Genomic DNA, 12,700 nt, shown 5'->3' with positions numbered 1-12,700 from the left:
TATTAGCTGAATACACAAATACGACGCAAAACAAACAGGTGCTTAGGTTTTCATTTAAAGTGTTCGTTCATTTGAAAAATCTAAAATTAAATATATTTAAAAACAAATCAAATCGATAAACCGAATGTCTACAAGCTATGTAACATGTGCTAAATGCAATGGAGAACCATAAAGAAATGTAAAATATCACACCTGCCCTCAGGGAGTTTATAATCTAGTTGGGAAAACAAGACATAAGCATGTGGAATGTTAAATAATAATAAAAGAAAAATAACAGCCAAGAGAAAAAGAAAATTACAAGACATTTAATTGCTGTATGAACTAAAGAATAAACGCTATAATTTGAGTTAAGTGGGACAGAATAATTTAGGCTGGGGAAAATGAGGAATATTTTATGAAACTGAATTGAGAAGATCTGAATGAGTTTAGAGAAAAAATGAGGGAAGCATTCCACGAAAATGAAATACAGTTGACCCTTGAACAACGCGGGAGTTAGGGCTGCCGACCCTCCACAGTCAAAAATCTGAGTATAACGTATAGTTGGGCCCTCCATATATGTGGCTCCTCTGTATTCGAGGTTCCACATCCTTGGATTCAATCAACCTCAGATCAAGTTGTACTGTAGTATCTGCTAATTTAAAAAAATGCACATTAGTGGACCCGAGCAGTTCAAACTCATACTGTTCAGGAGTCAACCATAACAGCATAAGCTAAAAGCAAAGCCAGAAAAGTGAAAATTACAATCAGTGGCCAAAATGATAATCTGTTGGTTTATAGAATGCTACCAGGAAAAGGCAGGCAGGAGTATAAAGGAAACAGGATCAGATCAGCCGTTTCTAACCTGAGTTTCCTACATTCCTTGAGGTTTGGGAAGGTAGTAATGATAGTGAGTCATTTTAATACCTCAAAAAGTATATCACTAGTAACATGTTATTTACCTGAAGTGGTATCTTACCTCTTGGATTAGGAGGTACAAACTACTATGCATAAAATAAATAAGCTACAAGGGTATATTGTACAGCACAAGGAATACAGCCAATATTTTATAACTATAAATGGAGTATAAACTTTAAAAAGTGTGAATCACTATGTTGTAACCTGAAACTTACACAATATTGTACATCAACCATACCTCAATAAAAAAATAAGTAAAAATTTTTTAAAAAAGAAAATAAAATGGATAGAAATTTAGGTTCAGCAGACCAATGTACAATTTGCTTTAAATTCTTCCCATGAAAAATTATTATTTTAGTAAAAGTGATCTAACATACTACAAATTAACAAAAATTAATTAAAACCAGACCTAAAGATTCCATAAAATGCCCCATATGTAAGTACAAAGATTAGCATTTCCTTGAAAGAGATACTTTGCAGATAAATATAAACTGATTATGTCAATGTCAGCTAAGTAATATTTCACTCATACCACAGACACCAGAGAATTTTTTAAACAAAGGAATACTCATTAAACTTAGATTTGGTATCATTTGCTGAAAAGTGTAAGTGAAATAAGCTAAATACCCTGGCAGAAACAATTCTAAAAGTCTAGGACAATTTCAATATTGGCAATTTGCTCACCCTCCCTTATTCTTCTAGGACAGTTTCCTAGTATGTTAGTGCAGGATGTAAGTAATGGTGGAAAGGGGCTCTGTAGTCACCCATATTTGGTGAACACTCTGTAAGTAAGCTAGTAACAGTAACAAAAGTCACACTTGAACTTTTTCTAATACCACTTCTGACATAATAGTATTTGAAATGCTACCCAAAATACATGAGCATACATACCAATTACAATCTAATCTTATGGTTTTAAAACCAAATGGCTAAATCACTAGAGCAATACCTATAGTTTCTCCTCTGATACATGTCTTAGAACACCTAATGATGTCATTATGAAATGCAGCTGAGTTTAAGATAAAAGATAAAGCATAAAAAAGTGTCTGTAGGTAACAAAAGAAACAAATAACTATTTTTACTGCTTAGTCCATGTCTCTCCTTAAAAACAAAGACAAACAAAACAAACACTGACATTGACCATATTTGTATCATTATATTTAGTATAGGCTGCACTAGGTAGACTAAAACACAAAGATTTTTCTAATCAAGCTTAGTGGGCAAATATCACTGTATAATCCGCATGTGGCAAATTGTTTGATCAGCTGGGCACACTGTAAACAAGAAAACCCTCTTTCCTTACACAAACACACACACACAGTTCTGTTTTTAGAGTTTCAGCACACTCATTAACAGAATTCTGAGACTTAAAGGTGAAAGATCCTTTAATAAAATGGATAATCTAAGTGTTCTATGTATGACCCTCTACTATTAGAGGAATAGGCACAATTTTAGGTTAGCACCTACTTAGCAGAGAAAGAACTTGTGTCATCTTTCAGATTAAAACATAAATGCCATGAAAAAACTTTTAAGGACTGCCTGGAAAAAAGTCCATGAAAGGAAAGAAAAAGGAATATTACAACTTTGGTTAACTGTCATTATACTCTAAGTTGTAAGGCAGCTACAAAAAAAGGGGGGTGGGGGTAGGAAAATGATTGGAATTTGGTATCACATTTTTAACTTTCTGATGTGAATTCATAAAATACATGAATTTATCTGCAGTGAAAGCTTTTCATATATCAAGCAGGAAATTATATGGACCTCTGTGATGGAGGATTGTATCTTTAAACATATTTGTAGGGGACTTCCCTGGTGGTGCAGTGCTTAAGAATCTGCCTGCCAGGACCTCCCTGGTGGCACAGTGTTTAAAAATCCGCCTGCCAAATCAGGGCACACGGGTTCGATCCCTGGTCCAGGAAGATCCCACATGCTGCGGAGCAACTAAGCCTGCTCACCACAACTACTGAGCCTGTGTGCTGCAACTACTGAAGCCCGTGCACTCTAGGGCCCGTGTGCCGCAACTACTGAAGCCCGTGCGCCTAGAGCCCATGCTCCACAAGAAGAGAAGCCACAGCACCACAACAAGGAGTAGCCCCCGCTCGCCACAACTAGAGAAAGCCCTCGTGCGGCAATGAAGGCCCAACGCAGCCAAAAAAAAAAAAAAAAAAATACAGGATGGTTTGAATATTCAACCACTATAAAACCTGAGGATGTATTGTTAAGTTTTAACTCATGAAAGCCAGTTTACGTAAATTAAGCTCTTAAATACACAAAGATTTACTATTTTAATTATTTGTGTCACTAATTCTAAGGAAGATTTTGCTTTTTAATATCCAAACATTAATTTGTACCTAAATTTTAATCTTAAAACAGATAACTGTTTTAAAGAGTCCAATTTTTTAAAAAGTAGAATGGACTACACCAAATCCTGCCCCCACATCAAAAATAAATTCCTGAAATATCAATTTACTCACCTAAAATTCAATCAAAATGGAACATGTGGTAAATACTGAAGCATTTTATTAAAACAGATCTCAAATATATGTAGACTATAAATTAAGTGATTAGTTTAAATTATTTTTTTATTTAAAAAATTTTTATTTATTTTATTTTTGGCTGCATTGGGTCTTCATTGCTGCACACAGGCTTTCTCTAGTTGTGGAGAGCGGGGGCTACTCTCTCTTGTGGTGCACGGGCTTCTCATTGCAGTGGCTTCTCTTTTTGGAGAGCATGGGCTCTAGGCATGCAGGTTTCAGTAGTTGTGGCTTGCGGGCTCTACAGCGCAGGCTCAGTAGTTGTGGTGCACGGGCTTAGATGCTCCACAGCATATGGGATCCTCCCGGACCAGGGATCGAACCCATGTCCCCTGCATTGGCAGGCGGATTCTTAACCACTGCGCTACCAGGGAAGTCCCTAAATTAAGTGATTTTTAAGTCCAGAGTTTAATTTTGCTTTGTGACAACCTGTAAGTAATAAGAAAATATAATCACTTGCTATTTCTCAAAGTATGAATGCCACAACCATTAGTTTGAGTCCAAGTACTGATCAAAATAATCATATTATCAGTGTGACTTATTTTCACATGCTTAAAACCAGAAAGGATCACATTTGTGCTTCTTTCAACAGTCTTTATTTTTCACAAAGCAAATTAACTGAAATTTCCTATCCTCCTCAGTTGGTAACAAGAAGAGCTACCATTAATACTTTACAGAAAATGTCAGTTCTGCTTTAGAGAATATTTTCTAACAGAATATATGCTATAATTGACAATTATTTTTTTAAAAAATAAAGGTACTTATAATTACCTGCAAAAAGGTCTTCTCTGTCATCATCCAGCACAACTTCTGCAGGTTTTGGACCATTGGAGTTCGTACTAATATCTTCTGTAATAAGACTAGCTGGATCTGGAGATGATGGACTTGACTGTTAAAAAAACAATAATTGACAATGGATTGCCACGTTTGTCTGTTATATCTCTATACACTACGGAAATAGAATATTCTCTTGATAAGAAAAGAAGACGAACAGCTATTTATAGTTCCTCCTTTGAGGGTAAGAATGAATCAAAAACATACTTTTATTCACTTTCTCTTTTCTTAACAAGAAGTCACTTAAGATTTAAAAATAAAATCTTCTCTAGTCACCCAGTTAGATACACTAATTTGCCATGTTGACTTATAATTAACAAAAACAAATTTTAATGATTTACATAGTATATAGTATTATGACATAATAATAAATATCATATCTTGAAAACATGTTGCATGAGCAAGAAGTTCCAACTACTACTTTACTGTAAGAGGAAGCTTTAACAGTAGTTGAATTGAGACTACAATTATTCTAAAATTTCTATAGTTTCAAACTAAAAATATGCCCTCTCCCAAATATTTACATTTCAGCTAAGCTAAGGGACTATTTTTGTACTTTTTAAAGTACAAAGGTCAGCAAAATGGAATGAAGATTGTAAAGCTTTTAGTTTTATCACAGTTTTCTTATAGTAATAGTTAAAACCAATACTATTTTTTTTAAAAAAAATAACAAAAAGGAAGTTGAATACGTCAAAAGTGCACAGCTAGATATTTTTACAAACCCAACATCCCTGTGTAGTCAGCACCCAGATCAAGAAAGAGAACATTATCGTCAACTCTAGAAGCTCCACTCATGCTCCCTCCCATTCTTTACCCTCTCTCCACCCAGGCTTCTACCAACATGGATTTGTTTTTCCTGTTTTCACTCTTCATGGAACTGGAATCATACAAAATATATTGCTGTGTATTTGGTTTTTTATCTTAATGTTATATATACGAGATTCTTCTATATTATTGTATGTAATAATAGGACACTCATTTTCGTTTCTGTAAATATTTCACTGTGTAAATACATCACAATTGATCCATTCTACTGTTGATGGGCATTTGGGTTTTCAAATTTCATTATCAGTTTTATACCACTACCAATAGCACTGTATAAACTTTCTAGTACATATATCTTTTAGCAAACAGTGAACAAATGTCTGTTTGGTATGTACCTAGGAGTGAAATACCTGGATCATAGGGTAGGTGAATGTTCTTTAGAAGATATCGCTAAACATTCTTCTAAAGTGGTTATTTAATTTATACTCCCACCAGTAATATATGAAAATTTCAGTTGCTCCATACCCTTGTTAACACTTTACTATATTCCATCTTTTTCGTTTTAGCTATTATGGAGGGTGTAGAGTGTATCTTTTGTGGTTTGAATTTGCATTTCCCAGATGAATAATGATGCTGAGCAATTTTTCATATGATTAACGGACATTTGGATATCTTCTTTTGGGAAGGGTCTCTTCAAATATCTTCCCTATTTTTTTCTATTGTTCCTATTGATTTGTAATTCTTTACATGTTCTAGATACAAGTTCTTTGTGAGATATGTATCACAAATATTTTTCTCCCAGTCCGTACTTAATGCCTTTCCACTTACTTAATGGTAGGTATTGATGAATAGAAGTTCATAATTTTAGTAAGGGTAAATTATCAACTTTAAGATTAGTAAATTTTTTGTAAGATGAATAATTTTTCTTTTTTAAACACTGTCCAGGGAACACTGAGACATGTCTCTTCTTCTTCTTTTTTTTTAATATTTACTTATTTATTTGGTTGCACCAGGTCTTAGTTGCAGCATGCCTGTGGGATCTAGTTCCCTGACCAGGGATCAAATCTGGGGCCCCTGAACTGGGAGTGTGGAGTCTTATCCAATGCGCCGCCAGGGGAGTCCCCAAGGATGAATAATCTTTTAAGGCCACTCCTAATTCATAAGATTTTCTGATCAGCTTTTTGAGTAAACTATCCTCTACAGCATGAGGGCATTTCTTAAGAGCTTTCAAAAACAGTTTAAATTCCTTATGGGAAAATTTTAAAAAGCGTTTTTTTTTCTCTCAGGAGCTCATGCTTATAGACCAAACTCTCACAAAGGTATGCCTCTATTTACCTTAGCATTTTTTCTTGAAGAAATTTGGAAATAAATAAGCTTTTATTATAAGCTTCGTCTAGAAGATGTTCCTGACAACCTCAATCTCATCTCTAGCTGAGTCTGGTTAGGTGAGTGATATATATGCTTCCACAGCATATCTATTTCTTTTGCCATAATTTCTCTTACCACACTATATTATAATTATTATCTGTTTATAGACTACAAATTCTGTAAGGAAAGAAGAACGTCTTATTTTGCTTATTACTTTTTATCAGGTTCCTGGCCGCAAACACTCAATGACTATCTGTTAACTGAATTCTAAGAAAATAATTACAAATATGTGTAAGAATTGGCCACAAGTTTGTCAACCAGATTGTCTACAATACTGAAAGGTTTGAAATACCCTAAAGCACAGCTACATAAAAATGTAGCATAGTGGCTCCAACACCCATTCATGATAAAAGCTCTCAGTAAACTAGGAATACAGGGGAACCTCCTCAATTTGAGAAATAGCTACAAAAAACCTAGAGCTAACATCACACTTAATGAGAAACTCAGAGCTATCTCACTAAGATCAGGAACAAGGCAAGGATCCCCCCGTCACTACTGCTTTTCAACATCATATTGCAAGTCCAAGCTAATGCAGTAAGACAAAACAAGGAAATAAAAGGTATATAGATTGGGAAGAAATAAAACTGTGTTCACAGATGACATGATCCTCTAAGTAGAAAATCCAGAAGAACTGACAAAAAAGGCTCCCAGAACTAATAAGCAATTATAGCAAAGCTGTAGGATACAGGTTAACATACAAAAGTTAATCACTTCTATATACCAGCAACAAACAAACAGAATTTGAAATTAAAAAAAAAAAATTTACATCAGCACCCAAAACAACTAAATACTTAGGAATAAATCTAACAAAATATGTATCAATACAATATCCATATGAGAAAAACTAAAAACCTCTAATGAACAAAATTAAAGAACTAAATAAATGAAGAGATATTCTATATTCATGAATAGGAAGATTCAATATTGTCAAGATGTCAGTTCTTCCTGACTTGATCCACAGATTCGATGCAATACCAATCAAAATCCTGGCAAGTTATTTTGTGACTATCGATAAAATGATGCTAAAGTTTACACGGAGAATCAAAAAACCCAGAAGAGACATTACTGAAGGAGAAGAACAAAATGGGAGGACTGAAGCTACCTGACTTCAAGACTTACCATAGGCTACAATAATCAACACAGTGTGGTACTGGTGAAAGAACAGATTAATGGGACAGAATAGAGAGCCCAGATATAGATCCACATAATATGGCCAGTTGATTTTTTGACAAATGAGCAAAGGCAATACAATGGAGAAAAATTAGTCTCTTCAACAAATAGTGTTGGAACAACTGGAAATCTACATATGAAAAAAGAATCTAGACACAGACCTTACACCCTTCACAAAAATCAACTCAGAATGGATCACAGACCTAAACGTAAAGCACAAAAGTATAAAGTTTCTAGAAGATAACATAGGAGAAAATCCAGATGACCTTGGGTTTCATAATGAGTTTTTAGATACAACAGAGGCACAATCCATGAAAGAAAGACTTGATAAGACAGACTCCACTAAAATTAAAATGAAAACTTCTGCTCTGCAAAAGATAGTGTCAAGAAAATGGAAAAACAAGCTGTAGACTGGGAGAAAATATCTGCAAAACACACAGCTGATAAAAGCACTGTGATCCAAAATATACAAAGAACTCTTAAAATTAAACAATTAGAAAATGAACAACTTGGTTTAAAAACAGGACAAAAACCTTCAAGATACTTCACCAAAGATAAACGCATGGCAAATAAGCATATGAAAACATGCCCCACATCATATATCATTAGAGAAATGCAAATTAAAACAACAGTGAGACACCGTTATACCTCATAGTGGTACATTCTATATACCTAGTAAAGTAGTCAAAATCTGGAACACTGACAACACCAAATGCTGATGATGTGGGGCAACAGGAACTCTCGTTCACTGCTGGTGGGAATGCAAAGTGGTACAGCCACTATGGAAGACAATTTGGCAGTACTTGTATAAGATGAGCATACTCTTATCATACGTTCCAGCAACCGTGAACTTTAGTACTCATCCAGAGGAGCTGAAAACTTATGCCCATACAAAAACATGCACATAATGTTTACAACAGCTTTATTCATAATTGCAAAAACTTGGAAGCAATGAAGATGTTCTTCAGTAGGTGAATGGGTAAATAAACTACAGTACATCCAGACAATGGAATATTATTCAAACTAAAAGGAAATGAGCTTTCTAACCATGAAAAAATACAGAAGAAACTTAAATATTACTAAGTGAAAGAAGCCAGTCTGAAAAAGCCACATATTGTATAATTACAACTATATGACACTGTGGAAAAGGCAAAACTATGGAGACAGTAAAAAGATCAGTGGGTTGGGGGAAGGAAGGGATGAACAGGCAGAGCAGAGAGGATTTTTAGGACAGTGAAACTACTCTGTATGATATTGTAACAGTGAACACATATCATTATACATTCGTCCAAACCCAGAGAATGTACAATTCTAAGTGAACCTTAATGTAAAAACTATGGATCTTGGGTGATTATGATGTGTCAAAGTGGTTTCACCAATTGTAGCAAAAGTACCACTATGGTGGAGGATGTTGATAATGAAGGAAAATGCATGTGTAGGGGCATTATATGGGAAATCTCTATACCTTACATTCAATTTTGCTGTGAACTTAAAACTGCTCTAAAAAGTAGTCTATTTTTCAAACAATGTAGTAGCAGAGTGGCATTTACTGACACAGAAAGATGCTTTTAATACGCCATTATATAAGAGAAATAGTTACACATGTGACCCGGTTTCATGACACTACTCATTAAAAATAAATGTTTTCAGCAGTTGGCCCTCTGTTTCTGGGGTTCCAACAGATTCAACCAACTGAAGATTGAAAATATTAAAATAGTAAATTCCAGAAAGTTCCAAAAAGCAAAACTGGAATTTGCCACACACCAGCAACCACTTCCACAGCATTTACCTTGTACTTACAACTATTTACAAACATTTACATTGACATAGGCATTATAAATAATCTAGAAATGATTTTAAATATATGGGAGAGATTGTATATAGATTATATGCAAATACTATGGCACTTTATATAAGAGACATCCATAAAAGGGATTTTTGGTATCTGTGGGATGTCCTGGAACCAATCCCCTGTGAATACTGAGGGAGAACTGTACTTGTTTTGAATAAGATACAGGCATTAAGGACCTACATATAATATACCTGTACCCTCAACTTCATTTTGAACAAATATTTTATTTTTGAATACCAAAATTTCCTGGAGATCAAAGCTCTGGATTGTAGTTCTGCCTGCACACTAACTTGTCTATGGTTACATAAATTTCCTTGAGTACCATTTTTTTTGTCTATTTAATGAGAAGTATATCAGAATTGCTATAACAGTCTCTTTTTTTTACCTACACATTTTACTATTTCACAATTTCTAAATCTAAAATCACCTAATTCGATTTCTTTTTGCATTTCTTAACCTTGCTTGATAATAACTTTGAAAAAACAAAACACCAAAATTTGTAAAAACTAAACGCAACTTTAAATATAGTCAGTCTCAACTCACTGCTATAATTTAATGCCTGTGTAATGAACCTGTGACCAAATCTCAAGAGAAAAGACAATCAACAGATCCCAACCCCAAAAGAGCTCAGATGTTCGAAGTATTAATCAAACAAACTTTTAAAAGCTTTTCTAACTATGCTCCATGAGATAAAGGTAAATACATATGAAGTGAATGAAAAGAAAGATGTTCACAGCAAAGAAATAGAAACTACCAAAAAAAAAAAAGGAAAATTTCAGAACTGAAAAAAATTATCTAAAGTAAAAAGTTCAGTCTCCCTGGTGGCGCAGTGGTTGAGAGTCCGCCTGCCGATGCAGGGGACGTGGGTTTGTGCCCCAGTCTGGGAGGATCCCACATGCTGTGGAGCGGCTGGGCCCGTGAGCCATGGCCGCTGAGCCTGTGTGTCCGGAGCCTGTGCTCCGCAATGGGAGGGGCCACAGCGGTGAGAGGTCCGCGTACCACACACACACACACAAAAAAAAAGTTCGCATAATGGGTTCAATAAAAGACTGAAGATGACAGAAAAAAGTGTCAGTGAACTTGAAAATAAATCCATATAAAGTATCCAATCTGAATAACAGTGAAACAAAAGTTGAATAAAATGAACAAGGGGGACTTCCCTGGTGGTCCAGTGGTTAAGAATCCGCCTTCCAATGCAGGGACACAGGTTCGATCCCTGGTTGGGGAACTAAGACCCCACATGCTGCAGGGCAACTAAGCCCATGTGCTCTAGAGCCTGCGTGCCAAAAGTAGAGAGCCCTTGTGCCGCAACTACTGAGCCCGCGCACCACAACAAAATATCCTGCATGCCGCAATTAAGACCCAATGCAGCCAAATAAATAAAAAAGTAAATATTAAGAAAAAAATGAACAAGGCCTCAGGAGTCTGTAAGATAATATCAAAAAGTCTAACACTCATGTCACCAGAGTTCCTGGACAGATGAAAAATTTTTGCACAAATATTTACAGAAGAAATGGTTGAAAATTCCTGAAGTTGAAGGATATAAATTTATAGGAGCAAACCTCAAAGAGGATAAAACCAGAGAAAACTATGTTTACACACATCATCACACAGCTAAAAATAAAAGTATTAGAGAAACAAATGAAAGTAGTGAGAGAAAAAACCCATTTTTACAGGGGGACACCAATTAAAATGACCATAGATTTCTCATCAGAAATCACAAAGACTAAGAAAACAGTCTAAGAATACTTTCAAAGTGATGGAAGAAAGAACTGTCTACCCACAAATCTATAAACAGCAAAAATACCCTTTAGGAATAAAGGTAAAACAGTTTTCAGATGAAGCACAAATAATTCATCTTCAATAAACCAGGTCTAAAAAAAACAGTAAAGGAAATTCTTTACGCTTAAGAAAAATGATACAAGAGGAAACAATGAATGAAGGAAAAGCAACAGAAATGCTAAATATCTGAATAACAAAAAGAAACTACGTTTTCCCTCTTCAATTCTCTAAAATAGATACGTCTATTCAAAGTAAAAATTGTAATGCAGTCCATAGTTATAATACATGTAGACTATTAACAACCTATAACGTATTCTTATCATAACTGAATGTTTATACTACTCTAATATCTTGGGTATTCATTTTTGTCTGACATCAAAGTCAGAGAATGAAAAACTAGCATGTTGATGTAACAAAAAGGACTCTTTTATATCATAGTTCAGTGCCTGAGAGTGGAGAACAAGATGGGAATGGTGTGGACGGGTGAGCAACTCCAGTAATGGCTGTGGTGGCAGCAGTCACCCCACTGTGGGGAGACTATGAGGCATGCATTTTCTATTGGCGCCCATCCATCAGCAGCATGGAGTGCCCTGCTCCACTGCTCACAGAGCAGTCATGGAGCAGTCACTCACTAAAGGCTCTCAGGACTCACTTATCTCTGCCCCTGCCTCTCCATGTCTCCTTCAGTTTCCTAGTGAGTTCAGGAAGAGTTGTTCTCCACTGGATGGAAAGGAGTAAGGAGAGAGTGGTCCATCAAACAAGAAAGTGATGGTGGAAGGGTACAGTAACAGCTTCTGGGTGATCAGAATTATAGTTGTCCGAGACAGGCAATGAGGAGACATCAGTGTTTTTAATAAATATATATTCTTTTCTTCCCCATATCATCATTTAGTACTTTTCTAGAGATTATTTTTATTAAAAGTTTCAAGGTTGCTAATATCTATTCAAAAAAAAAAAACAAAAACAAAAACAAAAAAACAAACCAAAACAATTAGCGCTTTGGATTGCAACGAAGACTAAAGAAGCCCACCTAAGCCTCTTTCTCCCACTGATTAACACTAAAAGCTCTGGATAGAATACAGAAACAATGATCTAAAAGTAAAAAATAGGCAGGGCTTCCCTGGTGGCGCAGTGGTTGAGAGTCCACCTGCCGATGCAGGGCACATGGGTTCGTGCCCCGGTCTGGGAAGATCCCATATGCCATGGAGTGGCTGGGCCCATGAGCCATGGCCACTGAGCCTGTGTGTCCGGAGCCTGTGCTCCGCAATGGGAGAGGCCACAACAGTGAGATGCCCGCGTACCACACACAAAAAAAGCATGTAGAACAATTCTTTGCTCAAAAAGACAAAAAGTTTTGGGAAGATGGAATTATGAAGTTGCCTGGAAAATGGCAGAAGGTAGTGGAACAAAAGGGTGAATACATTGCTCAATAAAGTTCTTG

General features: G+C 35.7%; 1 protein-coding gene across 1 annotated transcript in view; it reads right to left on the bottom strand.

Moving 5' to 3' along the window:
• SNX2 (sorting nexin 2) overlaps positions 1 to 12,700 on the bottom strand; it is a 53,772-nt gene that overhangs the window by 27,587 nt on the left and 13,485 nt on the right. The window contains exon 2 of the mRNA XM_022588670.3: positions 4,200 to 4,317. Within this exon, the coding sequence (XP_022444378.1) occupies positions 4,200 to 4,317 (118 nt within the window). The remainder of the gene's footprint in view (positions 1 to 4,199; positions 4,318 to 12,700) is intronic.

This window comes from Delphinapterus leucas, chromosome 3, assembly GCF_059928025.1.
Source record: "Delphinapterus leucas isolate spDelLeu-1000000601 "Yukka" chromosome 3, BTC_Dleu_Yukka2, whole genome shotgun sequence".
In the NCBI taxonomy this organism is placed as follows: domain Eukaryota; kingdom Metazoa; phylum Chordata; class Mammalia; order Artiodactyla; family Monodontidae; genus Delphinapterus; species Delphinapterus leucas.
The sequence above is the reverse complement of the archived record's forward strand: the minus strand, read 5'-3'. Positions and strand labels throughout refer to the sequence as shown.